At 39.2% G+C, this 27,091-nt stretch overlaps 1 protein-coding gene across 2 annotated transcripts in view; it reads right to left on the reverse strand.

Moving 5' to 3' along the window:
• Positions 1-5,317: 5,317 nt before the first annotated feature.
• The window catches only part of PRPS2 (phosphoribosyl pyrophosphate synthetase 2), a 31,661-nt gene continuing 9,887 nt past the window's right edge, over positions 5,318-27,091 (reverse strand). The window contains exons 1-7 of one of the 2 annotated variants that reach the window (XM_067566136.1): positions 25,676-25,692; positions 21,770-21,953; positions 18,978-19,076; positions 18,346-18,470; positions 14,854-15,027; positions 8,644-8,803; positions 5,318-7,662 (exon numbers count right to left, since the gene is read on the reverse strand). In XM_067566136.1, coding sequence (XP_067422237.1) covers positions 7,570-7,662; positions 8,644-8,803; positions 14,854-15,027; positions 18,346-18,470; positions 18,978-19,076; positions 21,770-21,874 — 756 coding nt within the window. In that variant the 5' untranslated portion in view covers positions 21,875-21,953; positions 25,676-25,692 and the 3' untranslated portion in view covers positions 5,318-7,569. Of the gene's footprint in view, positions 7,663-8,643; positions 8,804-14,853; positions 15,028-18,345; positions 18,471-18,977; positions 19,077-21,769; positions 21,954-25,675; positions 25,693-27,091 lie in introns of those variants that run through there. The other variant, XM_067566135.1, reaches the window with a different exon arrangement.

A 27,091-nucleotide genomic window follows, 5' to 3' on the forward strand; every position in this document is an offset into this window, starting at 1 on the left:
AAGCGGATAGAACCAGCCCTTTTGCACATACACCCATGAAGCGGCTAAGTGGCAATTAAAGTTTTTGTATTGTGCTGTCCCACAATGGCCCATTTAGTTTTGACAGGCCTTCTTGGTGGGCAGGAGATGATCCCTTCTGACAAGGTTCAAAGTTTCAGAGCAAACATTTTTACAGTTACAAAACAAAAATTTAAATATTACCTTACAGTATGTAACAAACAATTGTGAGATTCATGCATGCAGCAGCTTACAAGCATCTCATAAAGTTTAAACACACTGTTAAAAGCCCAATACCGATCTTAACCATATTATCACACAGGTGAACCAGACTGGTTTCCAGCAATGAATTTGTCAGCACTCAGCTGAGATCTAAAACCTTGGCAACAGCTGGCACCTGGTCTGTCAGCATCACAGTGCTAAACACCTCAGAAGAGTTACATGCTTGTTTAAAAAAAAAAGTTACAGTCCTTTGTGCCATTTAACTATTGATTTACAGGAGGTTTTCAAAGGCATAAATGTTGGCTAAGCACCCAGCTTTCACGGACTTTTAAAGATGCTACGTTTGAAAATCTCCCCTTTAGTACATAGCCACCAATGCAGTAGTAGTTTTAACTATTGTATAAACAGTTTCCTTTTAGAAACCATAGTTACGCTGATTTTCTCTCTCTAATTTTTTTCTAAATTGAATGTGGCATTAAAGTTTCAATTCACTGTAAACTGAAACTGCCATTAATGGAAAGACACATTAGTGAAACAAAAAGTCCCACCTCCCCCCCTCCCCACCTTCAAACATCACACAGCATAGAGAGAGAGCACAAGATAGTTCAGTAGTCTGAAACTTCAGACCTATGGTATTATTCTCAGGGGCATGGAATCATGACATTGAATGGGAACTGAGGGTGCTCAGAACCTCTGAAAATAAGACCAGTAGCACTTCTGGGAATCACAGCTTCAATCACACAAGGGCACCACAACCTTTCAGCCGTCTGAGGTAGACAAATTCAATTCCACAAACTTTGTCATGTGGAGAAATGGCATAAACCCTAAGGCAGGGGTTCTCAAACTGGGAGTCAGGCTCCCTCAAGGGGTCATGAGGTTATTTTTGGGGGCGTCGCAAGCTGTGCATGGCTGACAGCCAGAGCCCTTCAGAGCTGGGTGGCTGAAAAGCAGCGGCTGCTGGCTGGGTGCTCTGAAGGCAGCGCCACCCACAGCAGCAGCACAGAAGTAAGGGTGGCATGGCATGTGAGGGCTCATTTTTTTTTTTTTGGGGGGGGGGGGGGGGAGAAGGGGAGGGTCATTACAGCCTGAAATATTTTCAAAGGAGGTCCTGGGCAAAAAGATGTTTGAGAACCTCTGCCCTAAGGCTCTGACTGCTCTGTGTTGACAAAGAATCCATAGCACTAGTCCTCTGAGGAAGTGGACACAACCAGGGAAGGAGGCATGGAAAACATATTGTCACAAAGAAACAAACTGTTGACCAATCCACAGGAGGCCTAAATGGCTTGTGCAGCATTAACTGCTGTGACACATGCTGTGACTAGAGTCACAGAGAGCAGCTGGTAGATATGGGCAACCAGAAGTTGCTTCAGGAGTGCCCATCCAGACAGCCACCTGCATCTGTGGGGTAAAGATGATGTGTTCCTCCCTGACCTTGCATATCTGGTTTCTGCTGCTTTGGGGCATGAACCTCTGTGGAACCTGGGAGACCATGGGAAACTGAGAAATTATTTGGGCATTCATTTCTCCCCCTTTGCACAGGACGGAATGTCATTTTAAAAATAGTAATGGGCTTTAAATTGATCTCCACAGTTCCTCAAGTACATAATTGATCTTCAGTTAGATTTAAATTTCATTCGTGAATTTTAAATATGGTACTTACCAGGTGATTTAACAGGTAGTCACCATATTCTCAGAAAAAAATCTCACTCATTTTTGGAGGAATATACAATAAAGCTTTACACTGAAATAAGCAGATGCACAATGTGAACCCCAAAAAGAAATGGATAGGAAAATTAAGAAAAAACAACAAATGGTCATGACAGAAACCTGTGGAAATGTAGGATCCTGACTGATAACAGTTACAGAAATCATGGTGGTAGGAACTAAAAATACCAAAGGCAATACACAAAAGAGGAAACACAATAGGCCAGATCAGACTACGGAAGTCTCCCCACTACCACACGACTCTCCTCTAGCCAGGTAGAAACACTTAAACTGAGCTACATAATTAGTTCAGTGCTTGCTTCTGCAAACTGGAAATAAATAATATTACACTATAAATAAAAAGGATTCACTGTCCAAATGTAGCTGTTTGCCGTGGCCCTCAATAAGAACTTAACCCACTTGGTTTTGGGATATATAATTGATTCCTGTTTCCTAAAACACAAATTTCTCTTAGTACACACCCAAAAAATCTGTTTGCATTGCAAGATGACACTGTATTAAAAAGTGACCTACAGAAACACTGGCTCATTAAAACACAGCAGCACTATCAAAATACAGATTTAGACAATGGTAGCTACGGGGTGTGGAGAATTGGCTTTCCTATTGTCTAGACTTGACTGGGGTTTGAATGAGGGCTATTTAAATGCAACATGGGTAGGACAGGTATTACTGGTGTCTGGAGATGAAGGAAAGCTGAGGGAATAGCAAAGGAGCATTACTTATGGATCTGAAGAGGCCTTCCCATCGCTATTACTGTAAATTGGTATCTAGGAATCCTAGCTCTAGAAAGCTGTAGTAGCGAAAATTCTCCTCTGCAGTCTTACTTCAGTTGGGGACCCTGCTACGTTTTATGTATAGCATCTATCCCAGGCTCTAAGCATATGTCATATTTTATTGAGATTGTTTTTATATAAGGGTACCATATCAGGTCCATAAATCAAATAGATTAATCAGAAATTCCTACATCTTTCCAAGCCTGCCTCAATTACCTTTCTCTCAACCACCATGTCCTCTCCTGGGAAAAGCCTGGGGAAACAGGTGACCCTTGAAACAGGTTTTAAAATGTTATCACAATTGAGCTGTTGAGCCAAGAAGGAAAAAATTGCAGAACATGGCCCTTGGCCCCTGCTTACCAAGAATGCTCCATTCTCCGCCTCCTGTAATGCATGCCACTGCAAAAATCCAATCCGCAGGAGACTATAGCTGTGCTTGACCAACACTTGAAGACTACTCAAACATTAGGGAGTGCATCTTTTTTACTTAGTATTTCTTAAGGTGACGATATTAAGTATGGCCTTAAACAGCAGCAGCACTGGTTTCTAGACATAATTCAGAGTTCATTTTGCTCTATAAAGCCTTTTATTATTTGGGTCCGGTCTTAAAGACTACTTGTGCGTTACCCAGACAATTGAGGCACTCAAGCTGGCAGTTTCTAGATTGGTCTGTCTAGAGGCAGGCCTTTTTCAGAAAAGGGCCCTCAATTCTGGAATTTGCTTGCTCCAGAAGAGCTAGTTTGTTCACCTTCTCCAAAGACTCTCCAAGGCTTGCGTCTTTATACATTTTCCATGCCCGAGGGATGAGTTGTACACCACTGACCATTTTTAAATCAAAATTAGGTGTTTTTCTAAATTATATGATCTGGGAATTATTTTGGAGAAGTTCTACGGCTTGTTTTATACAGATCACACTAGCTGATCACAATGGTCCCTGATGTCCTTGTCATCTATGACTATTATTTTGTTTGTGGTATTGGCTTAGGTGATTGTTATTTTATTGTAAATCCATGTACATGGTCACAGTATGAAAAAAACCAAAGAATCTTTACTACAGGAAAGCAGAAATACATTTTTTCATGTCTGTAACCTAAGAACTAAAAGTCAGGGGCTCTTTGGAAAAAAATAGTACATGATCATGTAATTCAAGACATTGGCATAAAGCATACACAAAACAAATTAACGTTCCACAGAAACCTTAATTTTGGTATTTCCAAATTTGAGTGCTTGTCTAATTTTAAATAAAACCCTTTAAACAGGTTTTTTGTATGGTATTTTCTAGCAGAGGGTTGTTTGTTTTAAGAAATACAAGAAGTTCTGTCATGTACAACTGTAACACTACCTCACAATCGTCATCAGTAGGGTTTGAAACCAGGACCTCAAAACTGCACCATCGACCTCTACCACAGCTAGTGGTGTAATTACATTAGCTTGCAACAGTAGAAGACTGCTGTACTCTGTGAGTGACCCACTAGAGCTGGGGAACACAGAGGTTAGCGATGCAGGAGGAAGCTGAGTTTTAAAGTTTTAAAGCTAGTTTACTTAAGTACATAGATTTGGTAGGGGACATGCCAGGGTTTCCAGCTAGGCAGTGTGGCCAAGTGGTTGGGGTTTGGATTTGCTAGATGAGACCTGGCTGTATTCTCAGCTCTGCCAGAAACATTTCTTGTACACTTACTATATTGAGTTATTCCTACTAAAAAAATGATAGGCTGATACTTCCTTGCCTTTTTTGGTGATGTTAGAATTACTTGCTAATAAGATTTGTGAAATCCATGAAATTAATAGCAATCAGAAGCAGCCAGAACTGAACTCTGGATTTCCTTGCTTGTAACCCAGTATTTCTTTCTTTAGGCCAAACACTATTTTGATGGAAGGAGGGCTTCATTTGCTCTATATGGCTATCTCAAAATGATAGGACTGTGTCTTCAGGGCACAATTCAGATGAAGTGCTCAGAAGATTCTGGAGCAAGATAACAAAAATCTACTGAACACATAGTAAAGCCACTTTCTATGGCTTATAACTTTAGCAAAACTAGATGGATATTCACAGGGCCATCAAAAGGTACCTCACCTATTCTGACCCTCATGACCATCCTCCTACATTATTTCAAGTCATTCCCAAGTCTCAAGGTCACTAAAGCCATTCAAAAGCAATGAGGAAACAGTTAGCAAAAACTACTATTCTCCCCTCCCCCAGCTAACCTCAATGCAAAAAATGAATGCCCCATTTTTGCTGAATAACTTTAAAATACATAACCTGAGAAGTCAGAACTGCTCCTATGCATCTAAGGTTATTCTGATGCCCAATAATGATAATTTAAACATTACTGTGAACTATTTCAGTGCTTGTCAGAGAATTTGAAGAGGGAGAAGGATGATCCTATTATGAGGATCTGCACAAACGGAGTCCCAGCTTGTTTTGGTGTCCAGGATGCTGGGGCATGATTTGGAAGAGTACTGTACACTGCCTATATTTCCCACCCTTCCGCCACCCCCCCCCCCCCCCACCAACTCAATCCTTGTAAAAAGTGGCCTATGCAACAAAAGAATTAAAAAACAAAAACAAAACAAAACAAAAAAAACAGTCTGTAGGCACAAGCAGCTTTAAGATTTATTTAATACTTGAGCATAGTAGTGGCAAAATAATTCAACATTTTGTTTGTAACAGAGCCCTGATCTGCAAAGCAAGACAACTGATAACTAACAAAAGAAGAGGTAAGTTAGAAATAAGGTTTCAGTTGGCCACGCTTTGGTCTGATCATGGCTAAACGGCCATAGTTTTGGGGTAGACAACTTCAAAATGATATTTTAGAGATGTCTAGCTTTAAGACTACAAGAGGTTAAATGATTCTATAGAAAACAATTTTTGGAGCAGGTAGGCAACATAGATTTATCTTGTCACATTAGAAGATTTGAAAATTAAACCAGGGTTAGAAGCTCTCAGTAGACAGATACCTGATTTTCATTTTCTTTGGATTGACAGAGGTATACTTTCCACCACCATTCTTTTTCTTACTGATAAAAGCAGTGCAAATTGATTTTTTTTTTTTAAATCCTGAAAAGATACGTGAGAGCTGGCATACCAAACCAAAGCAGTCTTAGAATTATAGTAGGTAGACACTGGAATGCATTTTAGGCATCCCAAAGTCTAACAGAAAAATCTACATATTTAAAGCTATATCACCAAAATACAGCAAGATTAGCAGAAATCAGGTTTTTTTGGTGATCCCTCCAAATAAAGACATTCATTGCTAAGATATGGAAAATGAAATTGTAATGAACTACGTCATCAGGTGGAAAACTGGATATTCTGCCATGATCTAGGTGCATGAAAGTTACCTTAACTCAACTGAAGCCACAACACCTTCAGTGTGCTGTGGCTGAGTGCATTCCATGTTTTCAAGTCCCTTCAGAACTTGGAGTTGTAATCTACAATAGTAAGGATTTTCATTTTGTTAAACTCCTAAAATGAGAGGACTTTACAAATCAGTACTTAAGGGTCTCAACATTTCAATTGCCAACTGTTATTTTCACAATGATTTTCATTCCCTAGTTACAGCGTACCTGTGACTGTTGAGCCAACTAGACCACTCAGCTAGCTGCACAATAATAAAGAAGATCTCACGTAACAGCTCCATTGTATGTACGGAGATGGGAAAGCTTTAAGAAATATTTTACTATACCATTAATGCTAGTGATCATCAGAATTTACAAGTTAACAGATGTGTTAACGTAACATGTCTGGCTGACAATACGTCAAACACTGAACTAAGAACTGGAAAACTGAAAACTGCAGCTGAGCAACATAGAACAGAACAGATTGACATAGTGCTATGCACTTTCCAGCGGGAAAAAGACAACCCATTTTACACACACACTTTTGGAATTTCTTATGCTCCAAAATGTTACACACTGACTACTATGAATGTGTCAATAGTTCACTTTAATTTTGTTATAGGAATCTCAAATTTTGTTGAAAAAAGACCTACAAAGTGATAGATTTGTGGTTAAAACTGAAGATGTAAATAAAGTTAAAAAACTTTAGTAAGTTACTTGAAAGTTCAGTGAATAGACAAGCCATCTATGATGGACACATTTAGTTCTAAATTAAGCATGACATCTTGAAGGCAGAAAAACCCTAGGCAGAGAAGTAGTGGCTGTGGTCCCAGCTTTAGAAATTAGACATTTGAAGCAGCAATTTAGTAGGAAGAAAGCACGAGCAAACTAACCTCTAATCTACAGCTATATTGATCCCACAAAAAGTGAACTTGCCCAGACACTTTTAATCATGAAGTATATGAAGTAGGTGGGGATCAAGCTGCCACAGAACTTCTGCCAACTGAAGTAAAATATTTAACAGTTAAGAGAATACACATTTGATCCCCTTTTCCAATATTTAGTTAACAGCCTTCGACAAGGTTCAATATTACACAGCGGGAGAACGCTCATTGCCCATCCAACTTTTTATTAAATATAAACTAATATGAAATATTTTAAAACCGGACTACCTTGTGTAGCCTCACATATAAAAAGTTTTGAAATGGTATTGACCCTCTTGCTGTAGGCAAATACAGAAACAAAAGTTACCTGTGATTTATTCCTACAGGTAAGTATCAAAGCTTCCCCGTCAAAATCCTCAAGTGAATTCATAAGAGATTTTGCGAGATGGAGTTTTATTGCCCATTTACAATGAACAAAGGTTAATTAGAAAATGAAACAAAATCTTTAAGTATGCAAGATCTGAAGCTTTTTACAGAGACAGTCATTATCTCATTGTTGAGTCGCATTATTTAAAAACAATGACCGAGCTGGTGGTCACAACCAGTAGGAAGACACTAATCTCTTGTTGTTATAGTGGAACATGGCTGAACAGGTAGGACACAGATTCACCGTTGTGTGTTCTTCGGATTGCCTCAGCCAAAATCATGGAAATGTCAATAACCTAAAAGCAATCAAGAAAATACAATTTACTATACCACTAATACTAGTGGCCGTTAGAATTCACAACATCTTTATTCTAAGGCACTTAAAGTGCTTTACAAACATTAACTAATTACACCTCACTTGTGAGGACTGCTTACTAGATCTACTTTAAAGCTGGATAAACTGAGCAGTAAGTAGATAAGTGATAAATCCAAGACCACATAGCAAATTGAATAGTGCAAGAAATACAATCTAAGTTTACTGACAGTTCTAGCCACTAGATGGCAATGTCTCCTGAAGTTTAAATTTAACAGAACTACAAATCTTTATAGCTAGTTTTGTTTCTGTTAATACAAACTGACTTTAGTTTATTCAATTTACTACAGTATTATATCAGAACTGTGTGTCTTTTGGTGCTCTCAAATTGATGTATCTTAAAAGAAACGCAATAAAATTTTGTTTCCACCAGTGCCCACAAAAAACTCTTATAGGGAACACGAGACTTTTTGTGAGGTTGTCCCGAGATGTATTCAAACATTTTTGGTAAAATGTAACTTCTGCTATCTGGTATCTCATAAAAAAAAGTTATTTTTAAACTACAACCTCACCCAATTCAAGGAACAAATCAAAAGCTTCAACAGCATGATTATATTAATTTCTCACATGAAAATATCACAAGATGTACATTTACTTTTTTTTTTTTTTGCCAAAGGACTACTTAATTTGACACATCAGTTACCCCATTGGCAGAGATATTAAGATGCAGCAGCTGCAGTAAGTCCTTTTCAAACTAACAAGATTTCACACTGGTATTTTAAAGGGACAGTCAAATTCTTCAATATCATTCAAGAGTAAGTTCTGCAAATAAGACAACTGTCCAATGAATTTATTAATAGTATCTTTTATGTCAGTGGCATAGGATCCTAGCATCAAGAACTGAAATCAAGATTTGCATCATTAAGCAGATGAAAAGCTACACAAAACAAAAACACCACAATACCTGAATCTTGGGACACTGTTTGATTTTCTCATCCTGTGGGATTGTGTTAGTTACTACAACAGCCTCAAATGCAGCATTGTTGATCCGAGAAATAGCAGGGCCAGAGAAGATTCCATGAGTAAGAATAGCATAAACTTTAGTGGCTCCAGCAGACACCAACCTAAAAAACATGGGGAAACAGAAAAGATTGCAATGTATGTTTAAGCATATAATTCTAGTGTTACTTAGGAAATAGCAAAACCAGATAATCTCTTTGTTTAAGATCCAGTTTACAGAGGGATTTCTTTAATAAATTACAAAAAGGTAATAACCCTTGTAAAATAATTTAGTGCAGTTTTGAGCATCTGGCAGCTTATATGCATGACAGATATGCAATATCCTGGATCAAACTTACTGAGTTTAATACCTTTGGGGTCCATTGTATTAAAAATGTAATTTTTAAGTAACTTCTTTAGGAAGAGAAGGTATGCTAATATAATCCTTCAGTCATCAATCCTTTGAAGCTTGACATTGGAGAAGAGATCCATTGTCTGGCTGATTACCTATTAATGGTCACTTCAAATGTTTTAACTGATTCTGGATACCAGCAGACCAAAAAAGTGCCTTGGGATAAATAATATGGGGGTTAAATGACTTAGGGTTTTGTTCTGATCCAGCGAATGGACAGGACCGCTAGTCCAAGGAAGGCCCAATCCTTAGGAAAAAGTTGGAAGGACTTAGACTTATGGGTCCTCAATAGGCCAGTGTTCTCATTCTGAACAAATTCCAGAGGGGTAGCCGTGTTAGTCTGTTTTCAGCAAAACAACGAGAGTTCTGTGGCACCTTGAAGACTAACAAATTTATTTGGGCATAAACTTTCATGGGCAGAAACCCACTTCATCAGATGCATGAAGTGGAAGCTTAAGTTAGGTAGGTATATATACACACACATGCAAGGATGGGGGAGTTACATCACAGTGAGGAGGGCAAGTGTTAATGAGATTAATTCAATCAGGGTGGATGAGTCCCATTCACAACAGTTTATGAGAAGGTGTGAATGCCAAAAGAGGGAACATTTTTTGTAGTGGGCTAGCCACTCCCAGTCTCTATTCGGACTCACTCTGATAGTGTCAAGTTTGCATAAGAGTTCTAGCTCTGCAGTTCCATGCCGAAGTTCGTTTTTGAAATTTTTTTGTTGAAATATGGCAACTTTCAAGTTTGTTACTGAGTGTCCAGGGAGATTGAAGTGCTCTCCTGCTGGTTTTTGGATGTTACCATTCTTGATGTCTGATTTGTGTCCATTTATTCTTTTGTATAGAGACAGTCCAGTTTGGCCAATGTACATGACAGAGGGGCATTGCTGGCACATGATGGCATATATCACATTAGTAGATGTGCAGGTGAACAAGCTCCTGATGGTGTGGCTGATGTGCTTAGGACCTATGATGGTGTCACTTGAGTAGATGAGGACAGAACTGGCAACAAGGCTTGCTGCAAGGATACGTTCCTGGGTTAGTGTTTCTGTTGTATGGTGTGCAGTTGCTGGTGAGTATTTGCTTCAGGTTAGGGGGCTGTCTGTAAGCAAGGACTGGCCTGCCTCACAAGGTTTGAGAGAGTGAGGGATCATCTTCAAGGATAGGTTGTAGATCCTTGATGATGTGTTGGAGAGGTTTTAGCTGGGGGCTGTAGGTGATTGCCAGTGGCGTTCTGTTGTTTTCCTTGTTGAGTCTGTCCTGTAGTAGGTGACTTCTGGTACCCATCTGGCTCTATCAATCTGTTTCTTCACTTCCCTAGGTGGGTATTGTAGTTTTAAGAACGCTTTATAGAGATCCTGTAAGTGTTAGTCTCTGCCTAAGTGATTGGAGCAAATGTGGTTGTATCTTAGGGCGTGGCTGTATGGATTGTGTGATGTGTCCTGGGTGGAAGCTGGAGGCATGTACGTCCGTATAGTTGTCAGTGGGTTTTCGGTATAAGGTAGTGTTTATGCGGCCATCACTTATTTGTAGTGTCCAGGAGACAGACAGGGACAAACACGGAATCTCTATCAAGCATTCTTAAAACAATCAGCTCTAGAAGTGGCTCTTTTGCACATTGGTGGGGCGGTGGCTGGAGCCTGCCACACGACTTCCACTGGCTCCATGAGTGCATCATTTATTGGTAACTCAGTTTTGGTAGTGGAGGACATCTGGAGCATCTGAAGTAATTTATACTGATTTTCCGATACTTTCTTGAGGGGAATTTCTTGACTATTAGCTACCCTCTTGAAGAGCTCTTGGAATTGTTTAAAGTCATCTGCTGTGGTGGGAGGCTGCGGCATTATGGCCTCATCAGGCGCTGAAGAACTGTGTGCGTCTTGCTCCCGACCTTCTTCCATATCCTCTGTTGTCTCTTCATGGGTTTCAGAAATTTCAGGCATGGGTGACAACGGCGTTGATCTTAACTCTCCATGGCGTGGTGTTGTGAGACGAGTGAATTGACTCCTATACACTGCCCAGGGGTTCCATTGTGGCCACCACATTGGGAACGGCACTGGTGGACACGTCCACAGTTGGCTGAACCATTTTTACATCTCTCTGCCGTATTGATGTTTGGTTTTGTGTGTCCCAATGCAGACTTCAATCTGATGGGGGAAGAATAGTGTGAAAAGGCACCGTCTTCCTGGTCGTCTTCATCACCACTTGAGAACGGAGACTATCAAGCAGCTTATGATGAAGCTCTTTCACCTCCTTGAAAGGGATCTGCAAGAAGTCTGCAACTCTCTTGACCAGATCCTGGAAGTGCTTAAAATCAATCACTCAGGATGGAGGAAGAGACATGACAGCTTCATCCACAAACAAAGAGGAGATGTTGGCCGTAGGAGAGACATTTTAATTGACTCTAGCTTCCTACTCCTCAGAGGATTCTTCTTGAGGGTCAGGGCTGTTGGAGGGAACAAGTGATGCAGGTTGCTCCCCTCTTTGGCAGGTGGTGTTCAATGCTCTGGAAAATTGTTGATAGGTCACTCAACATGGTCCCAATATGGTCAAGAAGGAGGCACATAAGGCATAGGAGGAGGCATCCAAGGGTGCTCATACCAGCAAGGCATTGGTGGTAATCATGGGCCACAAATAGTTGCAGTTTCACCAGAGGCTTCTGGAAAGGGTCCTCTAAAGGAGTGATGTGGGGGGTAACCCTGAACTGACACTTGAGACATGGAGGCAAGGTATTCATCAGAATCCTTTTCCTCGAGCTCACTATGGAATGGTGATGCACCAGGAGAGATCTGAGTTGAAACAGTCAATATTGGGTGAACTTCAGGTGATCAATGTCCTCTGTATTGACAGCACGTTGAAACTGAGTGGTGGAGAATTGGGCATCTCAGATACAGCCTGGTCCTGGGGAAAATACAACTCCTATAGTACTATGAGTGTTATCAGTACCAAGCCTACAACAATTGGAACATGGCCAAGAGTGCTGACAGTACCATAGTCTCGGGTGCTCGGAGGGAAGTACAGTCATTGACAATACCGTAGGTCTCAAGCGCTCTGAATGAAGCACAGTGTGAGCCCAAAGGGGCTTTTTCAGTACCAAGGAAGCAGAGGAAGAGCTCTTCTTGCAACTTTGATATGTTAATGATACCAATGATCTCTCCAGGTCCAAAGCTTTGCCATCTTTCGGGCTAGCTGTGCCGTGGGTAAATGAGGAACCAGCAGCCTCATGGGGACTTGGAGAGCCAATAGCACCAAAATAGCTAAAGATACTGACATCCTCAGCTTTTTTAGAGGTAGATTCTCTGTCTAGTGTGTTGGGGCATGTTCCTTTGAGAGGAGTCCTGTGTCTTCCTCTTAGGTGCCCTGGTGGTGTGGGCTCCTATTACAAAGCAACAGAGTTGCTCAGTGACCAGCGTACTGGGACAGGGTCCCTTGGACTGGGTCAGAAGCCAGGCACAGAGAGCTCTCCATCCAGACCAGACTAAACTTTCTTGGTTTTTTATGGGTCTTGATTTTAGTGCCAGACAAAACATGCACTCCTGAGCAACATGCAATTCCCCAACGCAACAGATGCAGTGGCAGTGCCCATCGCTGATTGGATCGCCTCCCAACACGACAGACAACATTTGAAGCTAGCCAAACATTTAATCTCCCAGTAAAGCAGAATTAACCCACCACTCTGGTAGGTTTAAATCCTTCAAAACCCACTTAAACTAACTTAAATCTATCTAAATGCAATACAAGAGAAAAATTTAATTAAAAAAAATAAGCAGCTATACTATTACTACTTACTAACTAATGAAACTCATACTGTTAATAAGAAAAAAGAGGATAAAGTTGAAGAAATCTATGGGACAACTGCCAGAGCTCCACCTCAGGCCAAAGCAGTTGAGAAGGAACGGAGGTGGTTCGTCTGAGTTCCAGAGGGCACGAGACTGACTAACAGCATGCACAGGTCAAATGGACACTGCTAGAAGTCTCTGATCAAAGGCGCAGGGGGCACTAGCGTTCCTAGAGTGGAACGCCTGTAAGGATGCTACTCAAAGAAGAACTGGATCAGACAAAATCATTTACCTACCTGATTCAAGTTTTGGAATTGCAGATGGTATATTTGTAAGTTTGACCAGTGGGGGGGGAGGGAGGGAGAGAGGGATGGTGTGAGAGAGAGAGTGTGTGTGTGGGGAAATAGGAAAGAAGAGAGGGCTCTACCAACTCCTCTATACTGCTAGAGACAACTACACTGTTAAGAGACAAATAGCAAATCTGAGACTAAGAGATATAAACTTGCTTCAGTCAGTCAATTAATTAATATGGTGGTGCAGCCCATTGGCCTGGCCTCTCCCAATTGCTCCTTATGGAGTACAAACTTGATTCATTACACTCCTTTTATAGAGAAGGTCAGATAGACACTACAGTTCTGACCATTTAAATATACTGAGAGTAAAACAAAAATTAAAAAAACAAAACTAGCTGAAAACCTTGCTCATCCAGACAAAGCCCTTTCCATCTGCTTCATAAGGATAAGAGCCATTTGTTCAGTCAATACTGATTTCTTTCATAAGGGGTGGAAATTAAAGTTAAATAGCTTTGTTTTTAGCAATCTGTATCACCAAGTATCCAAAGTGAGCTAGAAGATGCAGAAGAATAATCCTTTGCATTACATGCCATATTGAAAAGAATCATTTTGCACATCACTTCTTCCAAATTTACAAGAGACTTTTCAAAAGACTATTATGAAAAAAGGTCTAAGCTCTAAAAGCTCCATCTGATCTATTCAGTCTAAAAACAATGATGTGTATAAAAGAAGAGCATCTCTTCGAGCTGTAACTTGAAACTAGAGCAGAGATCCTCTCTCAGAATTTTGTTGCATTAGATGAAGCAGGGTTTCTAATAGCCGAAAGAAAACTAAGTTACTTTTCCTATAGTTCTTTGAGAATTCTTTTTCCTAAATATTTTTCAGACAACCTTAGCATTTATTATTTGTATTATAGTAACAGCAAAGACCCCAATAAGGGGTCTGTTTTGCTGGGTGTCCTACAAGCACATAGAAAAAAGCTGCCTGGTCCTGCTGAATTTACAGTCTGAGGCCCCAATCCTGCAAACATTTAAGCACGAGTAACTTTATGCATATGAATAGTTCCACTGACTTGTGCTATGCATGGAAGTATTGGGCACTACTCCTGCACAAATCTCAACGTGCCCACGAATAGTCTATTTTACTGTATTTCAGACAGCTGCCCTGCTTAGGGAGTGTTTGACATCTCACTGAAGAAAACTAAAGGACAAGACAGAGCAATCTAGGGCCACTAAGTCCCTCATTTACTCGCCTACCCCCATGGGACTATTTTCAAAGATCTGTAACTCTCAAGTGCTTTAAATGTAAAGTCACTGTTAAGAAATTCTTTTGCTAAGCTGGTGTTCCTTGCTTTCCTGCTATATTGTCCTGAAGGGATCAAATTAGACATTCAAACCACAGCCTAGGTGGCACTCTAAGGAAGCATGTGTAAGCAACTGGGGAACTTGGGAGGTCTCAGACAGATTTCTAGGTCTAGGGAAATGGTACTCCATGACCCAAGGAAGAAGTCAGACATGAGGTCTGAGGTAGGAGTGTGCCCTATAGACTTAGGGGAGGGAAAAAACCAACTAGACACTATCCAGACCCAGTTGAAATGGAAGCATGGGGGACCAAGGAATTTGGCCAACTTACAACAGAGTTGTGACTGTACAGTGGGGTACTGGGCCAATATGGAACAATACTTACTTGTCTGCTGCATGACATATTGTGCCACATGTGTCAGCCATGTCATCGACAAGAATAGCTATCCTATCTTTCACATCACCAACCAAGACCATTCTGTCCACTTCATTAGCTTTCTTTCTTTCCTTGTGGATCAGAGCAAATTCAACATTCAATCTATCTGCGATTGAAGTAACCCTAAGTTGTAAGAAAGATTTAAAAAACATGTTTTTAAAATACATTTTTCAGAAACAAAAGGGAGAAAAATTGCATTCGTCTGCTGTCTTTATATTTTAAGAAAAGGTTACACCACCACCACATTTGCAAATATCACAAAATATTGATGTGGGGAGCAACAGTGATGCTTTCCTGTTAAGCAATGCAGCTTACAGCCCCAACAGCATAAGACACCCAAAAATAATTCTCCCAAATATATGGGTTTTTTTCTGGTTGACTTTGGTTTTCAAGCACTGAACTTCTTCCTTACAAAAGGTCACTAATCAAATATATTTGATGTGAACAGGAATATTTAGCCATATTTGGTACAACACAGAAGAATTAATAATTCACTAGTGCTTTTATATGAATGGAGAAGAGTATTCATCACCTCCCAGTGATGAAACTAGAAAGGCTACATGTAGTTAGGAAAACCATCTCATTAGCTAAAAACCAGTTTAATATTAAATGCTAAATTAAGTTGTTTATGTAGATTGCTGAAGTCAAGAAAAGGAGATTTCAAAAGTAACTAAAATATTTAACCTTGAAAACAAATATTGCACATCAGGCAAGTCAAAGTTTAGGTTTGTTAGTATCTTGTTGTTATGTGCTATGCATACACAAAATACCTACCAATTATTCATAAGCTTCTAGTAGATTGTTGCAATATTTAAGCACCACTAGATGAGTTAAAAAAAGATGAGCCTCAGTTTTGAATTTACTTATTTATAAAATGGTATTGTACTGATAACATAAGAAAAGCCTTAATATATAAAAGATCTTTGCATTTAAAAATTGCATTTCAACTGTAATGGATAGTACAGTTCCATAATTTAAAAAACCTAATTTATAGCCACTTGTAAACTGGAGTAAAAGAGGATGTAACTAATTTCATTTTCCATGTCTTTTTTCTAATGTTCAGCACTTGGCTAGTAATTCAGGACATTATTTTTAATTACTGAAGATTTCAGAGGATGCTAAGAGTGAACTATTGTGGACATACTGATCTCTACTAAAATACTAAATTCTAGCCACTACAACACAAACTTTTGACAAAATTGTTTTTTAAAAACAGATTATGGTACCTTTTCTTATTAACAGCATAAAAAAATAAACTGTACTTTTAAAAGAAAATTACTATTTCAAGTATTTCCCAGATCATATTCAATTAATCATAAAAAAACCCAAAAAACAAAACAAAAAAAACAGTCTCTCTCTCATGGATTAATAAAGCCTGCCAGGGTATAGCAGGCAATCTCAATCTTTCTGAAGTAGGGACTATTCTTATACCACCCAAAACCACAGCTGAACCAATATTAGAGTTTTGTTTCCAGAGGGTGTGATCTTTTAAATATAAACTCAAATTACATCTTTTTGACCACAAGGGGATAGGGATAGGGTTGTAAGAGGAAGTGACAGAATTCAGATATTCCAAACCGTGGCAATGATATATAAGCAGTGTAAGCAATTATATGTAAGCAGTGTTGTAGCTGGGTTGGTCCCTGGATATTAGGGAGACAAGCTGGGTTAGGTAATATATGTTATTGAACCAACTTCTGTTGGAGAGAGAGACAAGCTTCTTCAGATCTCACCAACAGCAGATGGTTCAATAAAAAAAGATTTCCTCACCCACCTTGTCTCTAATACAGATATCTAACAGCAGAACCCCATTTATCCGCAGGGTCAGGTCGCATAATCAAAACTCCGCATAAGCCAGAGAATGGGAAAATGTGATGCTGCAGCGCCATCTAGCAGCCACAGGAGAGATAGCCCACTTCTGGCTCTGGAATCCTGGTTGTTTGGCAAATGCAGAGAGCTTAAGAGAGGGTCTGATAGATGAAATTCTACTGTATGTAAGTTCTTATTCCTTTAGTATTTCCAGATCTAGGTCAAGATCATTCATTTATAAAAAAACATACCAAGATTCTGTTCTTTCCGCAATTTGTGTTACTGCTAATTATTTTTAGAAATCCACTGTACAGGTTGGATAGGTAACCCTCTTTCACACAGAATATAGTAATTAGCCGGGTAACATGCATAAATGTCTCCAACATCTTTACATCTTAAAGAAGATTTTTTCCACTTCATATTGTAATAACCTGACACTGCCTCTTGGAAGGATGTATTTGTTTTAGGCATCACTGTATTTAGCATATGGTTCTTGTAAAAAAGCCCTTGTAACCAATTTATTTGATAAAATATATAAAGAAGTTTGTCGGACAGCTTTTCTCAGCCAAATCAGTGAATTCTACCCACAAGACTGAATTATTTTGGGGAGGGAAGGAGAACAAATGCATCAGATTGGACTGAAAAAGGACATCTGCCTAATTTACTAGATTATCTGATTTTTTTAAAATTCTTTTTACAGTCTCTTCAAATCTGTAACTGCATTCTTCAAAATAGGTTATGTACATTAAATAGCTAAATGAGCTCCTTCCCTTCTCTTTTTTGGATGTTAATCATCTAAACTCATAACAAACATGAGGCTTTAGTCAGATCCACTTTTTGGCAGTCCTTCACTGGTAATGATGGGTAAGGATTTCTTATCAGCAGGATGATCAACAACCTATGTTGTTCCACCTCTGTGGAGTATTTGGTCACCTCATAGATAGCATGCTTCTGAATTCTGACATCAATTCATACTTGACCAGATCTAAACAAAAAGATGATCTGCTGAAGGAGTAGTAATGGATGCTATGGTTCAAGTAAAATTCCATTAATCTAATACCGCCACATTTCCACCCTCCCCTCGCCCCAAGATTGTTCAATATTTCCGCCAGATTATTTTTCTGATTACATATAACTAAACTTGCGTCAGTAGATTTTAAGGCAGGAATGCAACACTTGAAATAAAAGAAACATGACTCAAGTACACTCTTACCTAAATTCCAGCAGGTATATTAAAGGTAGGCCACATGCTTGAATAGAGAAGGGAAATTTATGTAGCTCCAGAGAGAAGCAGGAAGAGGTACAGCAACTGAGTTAAAGCAGCAAACAGAAGGAAAAACCTCTTTCTTCCTGTACAGGGACTCAGTTAATGAGGCCATATTCAGGGACGGAGAGAAAATATTTTCTTTCTAGTACAGAAAATTCCTAGATGTAACCAAGCATGAACTATAATGGAAGGACTATTGTTTCATTACAATGGAACTAGAGCCAACAGCACGTACAGCCTATGCCTCATACCATTTTCAGCGATAAACAAATCAAACAAGAAGTATGAGCAAAGCATTCCCTTCTGTGAAGCACACTGTACATTAATAATTGAACTAGATGGACAATTTGTCCTTTGCACACTACCTTTTTGCTCCACCTGCATCAGGTGAAACTATGATACAGTTTCTCCATTCCAAAATATTCTCTTTAATCCATTGCAACACTGCAGGTTCTGCATAGAGGTTATCCACTGGAATATCAAAAAAACCCTGGAGTACAAACAGAAAAACAATTCTTAACATATACTAGCTTTCTATTACCCTTTGTTTAGAATAAAAGCATTAGAAAAAAAAATCATTTGGTCATCTTAAACATGTAGGATTTTCAAAACAGCATTCTACACTGACGTAATTCTGCTCTCACTAAAGTCAGCTGTAAAACTCCCACTGACTTCAATGGCATAATTAGGTCAACACAGAGCAACCTATAAAATCCCACCCATAAGCAATAAAGGGAGCTACCTAGGTCAGGCCTGCTCTCTATCCAGCAGCAAGGTTTCTTTTTCTTAATTTGTGTGTTAAAATAGGTATATTTCAATAATCTTTGGGACAGTTTCCTTTCTCCCTGGAGCATCAAAATTATGCTTTTGAACAGTAGCCTCTCTCTCACAACTGTGAGAAAAGCATAGCAACAAATGGGGTCTGGCAACAAGTTAACCTATCACATTAACTCAATAGCGAAACTCTTAGCTACAGTCAACAAGCACTTGTAATTACCTGTATCTGAGAAGCATGCAAATCCATGGTGATGATGTGGTCAGCCCCAGCAACCGACAGCATGTTGGCCACAAGTTTTGCAGAGATTGGAGCACGACTCTGAGGAACAAGCCATGTTTTACAAAATTGTAAAAAGATATATTTAGTCAAATTAAATTTAGGAGACTTACATGATTATGTACACAGATTTTTCTTTACATCTTCTGTAATATCCCAAGCTCATATTGTTTGTCATCTCAGACAGAGCAAGCAAAACAAATATAACATGATGCTATGAAAAGTCAATGAAGTAGATAATAAATGGAATCAAGAAATGGGATAAAGGAAAAATGGGTACAGAAATGACAAACAGTGAAAACGTGGAGCCTTTTTTATTTGAAGAATTCCTCATGCCCAAGAAATTTATTCAAATTCGATGGTTAGTGGCAAGTCTTGCTATAAATGCCATGAGACCCTGATAGATTATATTATTTCTGAATGTTGCTTAAATCAGTTTGCTCATTCTATTTTATTTCCTTCTAAATCATGAAGCAGGACAGGAGAAAAGAACTTTAAATCAGAAAGGTAAGGCAGAGAACATATTCATTGTTTTAACAGAGATATACTTCTTGCTCACTGCTCATTACAAGCTTCAATGCATCCTAAGTCATTGCTGGCTTTTCTTCCAATACGGTCACTAATAAATCTAGTTTTATTTTAAGAAGCTGCAATTTTTAATACATTTTCCATTACCTAACTTCCACTCCCAATTTCTTCATTACATCTTCAAAATATTTCAAATTTTAAAAGTTTGTACATGCATTACTATTGGCAATTTAGAGTCTTTTTTAAAAAAATGTTAGGCAGGGATATTTAATAATTTCAGAAACTTTGCACTCACATTAGGAAGCACTCAAGGCAATACACAAAGTCTTAACTGTAACCTAAATATACTCTTCAGTTATATGATCCCATACGATTTATCACAATATATACACTTTTTATTTTACTACTTTACATACCTATCTAGAAGAATTATATCCTGCTTAGGGGTGGTATTAAAAAGGGGGTAGGGAGGGGGAAAATCAGCAAAAGAAGCTTCCCACAACTTCCCAGTCACAAAACTTTGTCTAGCTCTATTGCAAGTAGAGGAAAAGGGGACAAAATGTCAAGTATTCCGAGGTGTTTTAATTACAAAGTTAGTTAATGTTGCCAGTGGGCAGGTGGAGTGGAAGAGACAGGATCCTCGAGAGGTTCTCAGCACTGGTATCAAACCCACTTCCTGGTGGAAGATGTGGTGTATGTATGTTCCAGGAGACCCCCCCGTTTGGCATTGGTGATGTCTCAGCTGGAATACTGTGTCCAATTCCGGATGCCAACTTTAGGGAAGATGTGCACAAATTGGCGTGTGTGTCGAGAGGACAGCAAAATAATGATAAAAGGTTTACAAACCCTGAAAAGATTAAAAGGTTAAAAAACTGGGCATTTTTAGTCTTGAAAAAAAGACGACTTAGCTGGGTGTCCTGGCCTGGATCTCAGGTCAGATGGAAAGAATGCTCCATCACTTAGAGTCTGTCTTATCTCATGGTTCTTCCTAGTCCTGCCCTTTGGGATAAGCAATTCCCAAGACTGTTAATGCCTGTCACTGACTGCGACAGCTTCCTGGCAAGAGAGGCACTGTTTGAAACCTGTTTAAAGGGAGTCTGGCATACCCCAAAACTGAGGAGAAAATTCCAACTCCCATAAGGGAGAAAGAGATTGAAACCAACCACTCAAAAACAAAATGAATACAATAAACGAAGAAAGAAAGAAAGGAAAAGAAAAGGAAAGAAAAGACTAAATATTTTTGAGTAACTAGCACGCCATCTCAGGCGAAGCTGGTTGAGAAGGGACTAAGTGCGGTTCAACCATGCAGACCTACATAGCTCTGTTGCAGAGAGAGGATGTGTAGGGTGCATGCGCTGGCTGAATGAGCCCTACTGCCAAAAATCTCCAAGCAAAGGCACATGGGGTGAAAATGCACCTGAAGTGGGGCACCCATAGGGATGCTACTTGAACTCTCCAGCTAATCTCAGAAATCCTGTTTCAAGGTCAATTACCCTCCACACAGAATCTTGCATAAACAAAAAAATCCCACCATGTAGCATGTTTCTGCAATACTAAATTTCTGCTTATATGCCAAGAAAAAATATGAAAGACTGTGTGTAACAGCACAAGTTTGTGACACTTGACATAATATTAATTTCTTCTCTTCCCAAGCCTATACAGTAACACTCATAATTTTAAAGTAGTCTAGCTTTATGGGCAGAAGGACAGGAAAACTAGTACAAGGGATTCTAAAAATACAGGCAAGTTTATATAATAACTTTTTCTATATGTGGCATTATAAAGCTTTTTATCAACATCTGTTTGGGATTAGATATGTAATTGCTATCATCCCATATTCTGTCAATAAAACATTTGTGCCACCATATGATACAATCACTATAAATAATAACTATTTAAGGCATTAGAGAGAACACTTAAAAAAGTTGGGACTAGAGCATGCATGACAATTTCAGCTAACAAAATATAAACAAGAATCATTTAATGGCTTATTTATTCATTTTGGTTACCAACAGTCTTAAGGATTATATAATAATTTTTGAGAAAGGCAAATATTGCCAATATAAACAAGTCTGGCCAGTCTCCTAGAAGAATTTACAAAGAATTTACAAAGGTTTATCATCTTCAAAAATTACAATTGGGACAAATGGGAAAAAAATTAGAGTGTAGTTTTATATGGACTTTATAACACAACACACCTCACCTACCTTGTCTTTCTTATCTTGTCTGGCATATGGAAAACATGGAATTACTGCAGTCACTCTGGATGATGATGCAATCTTGCAAGCATTGATCATTATGAGAAGTTCCATCAAGTTATCATTGATTTCTCCACAGCCACTCTGGACGATATATACATCTTCCCCTCTCACACTTTCACCAATCTCTACACTGGAAGAGTAAAGTTTGGACAATGAATTATTTAAACAGAAGAAATAATTAAAGGATAAAACAATTCTGAGTTCATGAAACTGATTTTGAAAAGAAAACTGAACTAATAGCTCTGAGTAGTTTTAAAACTCCAACAGTTGTGGATCATATAACTGTTTTCATTCAGCATATACAGTACATTTTATTATATCTACTGCAAGAGAACCTAAACTTTGCTACTATACTCTAAATGCACCACTTGAAAGATCTGTACAAAGCTGCATAAAAGTAATTTTTGCTAAAGAATAGAAGGCACCCTCATTATTCAGTCCAACACTGAAGCTATAGCTACGGTGGAGAACATGGTGAGGCTGCACTGCTGTAAGTTCTCCAGCACAGCTACTCTAAGCTGACAGGAGAGAGCTCTCCTGTTGACTTAATGAATCCATCCCCCATGAGCGGCAGTAGCTATCTTGGCAGGAGAAGCTCTCCCACCAACATAGAGCTGTCCACACTGGCAATTAGGTTGGTGCAACTTACGCTTATTCACACCCCTGAGCAACATAAATTATGCCGATATAAATGGCAGTGTAGACATAGCCTAAGATACTCTTTTAAGTTTTACATTATGTCTCCTTGCCATCTCCAAAGGAGGCTTGGGGCATTAAAAAACCATGCCTATTAAAATAACTATTAACAAGATAATGCTAATATATTTTATCACTCCACTCCATTATTTGTTTTCTTTAGTTAGAGAAAATATTTGCCCCTAGACAGCTTTATAAAAAGAGTAATAATTTTTTCCTCCACACTCAAAAACACTATTCTAATCAAGAAACTGATACTATTCTTGAACACAGCTTAAAAGCAGCTTTTTCTTCCAACTCATCATAACTCAAAATTCTTTAAAAATGTCCTGCTTTTTTTTTTTTAAACTAGATTTGTTCCCTTTGTTTCTTTACATTGAAATATAAGACGTTCCCTTTATTTTCCTCTTCCTTTCACAAATTTACAGCATTTAGTTTTGCCACAAATTAATGCATCATGATTCTCAGGACACTGCAGACACTCAGGACACATCCCCTTCCACAGAGTGTAAAGCTAAAAGCGATTTAAAGGGACAAAGCAAATTTTAAAAAAATGCAATAGACATAACACTTTTTCTCACTACAAGCCGAAAGGGCAAGAAATCAAACGCTCAAAACAAACCCAGACCTCCTGCATGGCACTAATCACATGGATATTAACCCGCCCGCCCGCATGCACGCACAGAGTTGGTGTAGCCATGTCAGTCCCAGGATGAGAGAGACAAAGGGGGGGGGGGGGGTGAGGCAATATTTTTTAGTGGACCAATTACTGGTAGAAACTAAACGAACACTGATTCTTCTTCAGTATCACTCTGAGTATATTTCCCAGACCTAAAGAACAGCTCTGTGCAAGCTCAAAAGCTTGTCTTTCATCTTGTCTCTTTCATCAACAGGAGTGGGTCCAATAAAAAAAAAAAAATATTACCTCATCCACTTTGTCTCTTTTTTTCTCTCTCTTTTTTTAAGCATACATAACATACCACTCATGTCTTACAATCAACCCACTTAAATCCATGTCTATACTTGGGTTCATAACCCAATGAGCCAGTCAGATTTATAAAGTTTTAGAGGTCTTAGGACATTATCAGAAAAGCTTCCTTTCTCTCCAAACCACATTGCCACAAATGCCATCAGCAGGAGCTGGAGTCCTACTCAGAATAGACTGGAGGGGGCCGGCAGGGTTCCATGAGGGCCGCTGAGCTTGGGAACTCACTCTAGTCCTAGTTCTCCACCCTTCAGGTTGGCCCATTTTTTTCCCTGTAGCTGCAAGGGACAAGGAGGATTCTGGTGGGAGATCATAAAATCTTAACTATTAGTACAGTACACCCTTGCTATGTCACCCTTCATAATTACAAACCTTCAACTATAACGAACCTGGTCCCTGGATCCCAAATACAGTACAGTACTGTAAAAAAGATGTTGCACATGTGCACAATTTTTATCCAGCATTATACGTTCATGCTGTGCTTCCAAAACAGAAGTGCCTCCAAAACAGATGTGTCACAAAAGATGAGCCATACCTCTGAAGCGAAAATCAATTTCTGTTGCAACAAAGCTAGAAATTATTGATAGTTTGAAAAAAGGAGCAACACTGGCAGATCTCTGTCATGAGTATGGGATGTCAAAAAGCACAACTGGAACATTAAAAAAACCCAGAAAAATCTCTAAGATTTGCCCATAAAGTTAACACAAAAGAAATTAAGAAAATCTAATGATGATGCACTAGATGAAGCCATTCTGTTGTGATTCCAGTAATGCAGAAGCAATAGTAATCCTGTATCTGGACTGATTATTTGTGAAAAAGCAAACATTTTGGCAAAGCAAATTAATGCTGAAACAACATTCAAAAGAATCTAACAGATGGCTGTGGCCATTTCAAAAAAGGCGCGGCATTTGGGAACTGAAAATTGTTGGTGAGTCTCGTTCATGCAATGATGAGACTGTAGACAGTTTTCTCCCAAAGCTAAAAACTTTTGTGAGAAGGTGGTTATGCACTGGAGCAGATATATAATGCCGATGAAACAGGGTTGTTTTGGAAATGTGTGCCTGACAGAATATTGTCCCAGAGGGCAGATACAGGGAAGGGATATAAAGTGCCAAAGGAAAAGAGCGACTTTTCTGTTCTGTACAAATGCAAGTAGAAGTAAAAAAATTACCCTGCTTTACATTGGAAAAGTCATGACAGCAACGATGCTTTCATCACATTAATATGAAGTCATTTCCAGTGCGTTACAAGAACTCCAGAAAAGCCTGGATGATGGGGGGAACATTTTAAACTGTTTTTTGAGGACTATGCCCCTAGTGTTAAGAAACATCAATGTCGAGTGTATCAATATGGAAGAGCTCTGGACAATCGCCCAGCGTGCCCCCATGCAGACCAGTTAATGACATCTGACGGAAAAATTAATGTTGTCTTCTTTAATGACTGGCTTGATGAGTGCGCAGTGACTACCATGCTGACAGATGAAGACATCATTGACAAAGTGTTGGGGAGATCAGATGTCCAAGAAAATGAAATTGATGAGGCAGATGAACCAGCACGCTTTTGCCCCACTTGCATCTGAGGCAGTAAAGGGATTAGAGTACTACTGTGTGGATGGAAACACAGGATACTGAGGCAATAAAAATCCTGCAACTCTATCAATGCTGATGTTGGCTCACACAGCTTCCATGCAACCAGCACAGTGAAGCAAAATTGATTAAGTTTTTTAGAACTGAGACTTAAATCAGCATTTAGAAAAAAAAATTATTTGAAACAAAACTGAAAATGTGTTGATGTGCTTTTAAATGTTTCATGTTCAACTGGTTTTGAATGTTCCATTTCAATTTGGGATGTGTATTTTTGTACTAGGTTCTTCAATAAATTAATGTAGAATACTGGATGCATGGCACAAATAATTATTAATTCATTAAGCTGATGCCTTTATCTAAGGTGATTTCATTACTTTACTCCAGCAGTTTATCATTTGTTTTGATTGTCCTTTCGCTATAATGAAGAAAAGATTGGATCCCAACAGGTTCATTATAGGTAGGGTGTACTGTAGTTATTTTTTTTAAATGTGTCATGAAGCACCTACAGCAATAAGAGGTACACCTTTTACTGCATGCACACACATCTGAATAAAAAACATTACAAAGAGAATGGACTTCACTCACTTAATGAGTAGCTATTAAATATTTTGTTTTCTCTTCAATGTTCAATGTGTGGCCCCATTCTATGCACTAAAAGAAGCAGGGGTCCTGTGGAAAATATAGTATGTGATCATATAATTGAAGACTGTAGCATTAAGCATATCTACAAAGGCTGAATTAATAATGCACAGGCCACCTTAATTCTGAAATTTCCTAACTTTTGCATGCTTGACTTTGCAAACAATGTTGGTTTTTTTTAAACATAGATTTTTGGAGGGCAATTTAAAAAACAGAAATTTCATCATGTGGCATAATATTGACATCCAGATTGGACATCAGCAGGATTAGAACATTCAGATCCACCACAGACCTCAGTCTCTTGAGTTAACGAAGCAACTGACAGTAATAGTAGGTTGTCATCGTTTATGTGGACCCGCATTAGAGCCAGATGGGTCAGTGGGTTTCACAAATATTTGGTGACAGCAGAGGAACAGTGAGATTGCAGAATCTTGGGTTCCATTCTAGGCTCTCGACTCTTGAGTCAATTCTGCCTGACCTCCATCTTGACCAGTTCTGCCCATCCCTTCCACCTGTACCCGGGTCTTGTCTCTTCTCCACCCCTGGCTCTTCATACTAGTCCCATTCTCTTTGTCTACCCAATCCCAGTCTCCATGCCTCAGGCTTCCCAACCCAGTGCCAGACTCTCCGCACCCCAGGATCTCCCCCTCCCCCTTCTCTTCAGTCCAAGTCTCACTAGTCTCCTTGTCCTAATCTACTCTTTTTCCTCCCCTCTGGTACTGCTTTTGTCCCCTCTGCATTTGAATTGATTGCTTCCTCCCTCCATGCTACATGGGCACCAGCGGCGTGTGTGCGCACGTAGGGGTCATTGACAGTACAGTAGAAAGACACTTCCTGCTGTCAGTTCCAGCATCCAGTCCCAACCCAGAGCAGCCATTACAGGGAAGGTCTGGCTTTACCCCTGTAGTCCTGGGCCAGCGTCACCCTGCAAGGACGGCACATGAACTCTGTGGAGATGTGAGAGACTTGAGCATGCTCAGTGAGGATGAAATCTTTGGAGATTTTAGCTAAGTGCTACCAAATCTCTACTGATCATGCAGAAACTGAGAATTTTCAAAGACATAACTTGGCCAAATATTTGGGCAAATTTTCATGGGGATGGCAAAAGGTACATCCTTGACAGAGGCCACCCTTCTGCCAAATTTCAAGTCCCTGCTCCAAAGCATGGGGGCACTAAAACTGTTAAAAGGAAAGGTCGCCAGAATTTTATAACAGGCAAAATAATATTTTTTCCTAGCCTCATTCTGAGAGCTGTTTTGGCTGAAATTTAAAAAAAAAAAAAAAAATCACCCTAAGACAGACATCCAGGATATAAAATTTCAGCCCAAGTCCAATGAAGTTATAAGCAACTCAAGACAGCAT

The sequence above is a fragment of the Emydura macquarii genome, unplaced genomic scaffold (assembly GCF_026122565.2).
Source record: "Emydura macquarii macquarii isolate MOO-44397 ecotype Brisbane River unplaced genomic scaffold, CSIRO-AGI_Emac_v2 contig_2734, whole genome shotgun sequence".
NCBI classification, from domain to species: domain Eukaryota; kingdom Metazoa; phylum Chordata; order Testudines; family Chelidae; genus Emydura; species Emydura macquarii.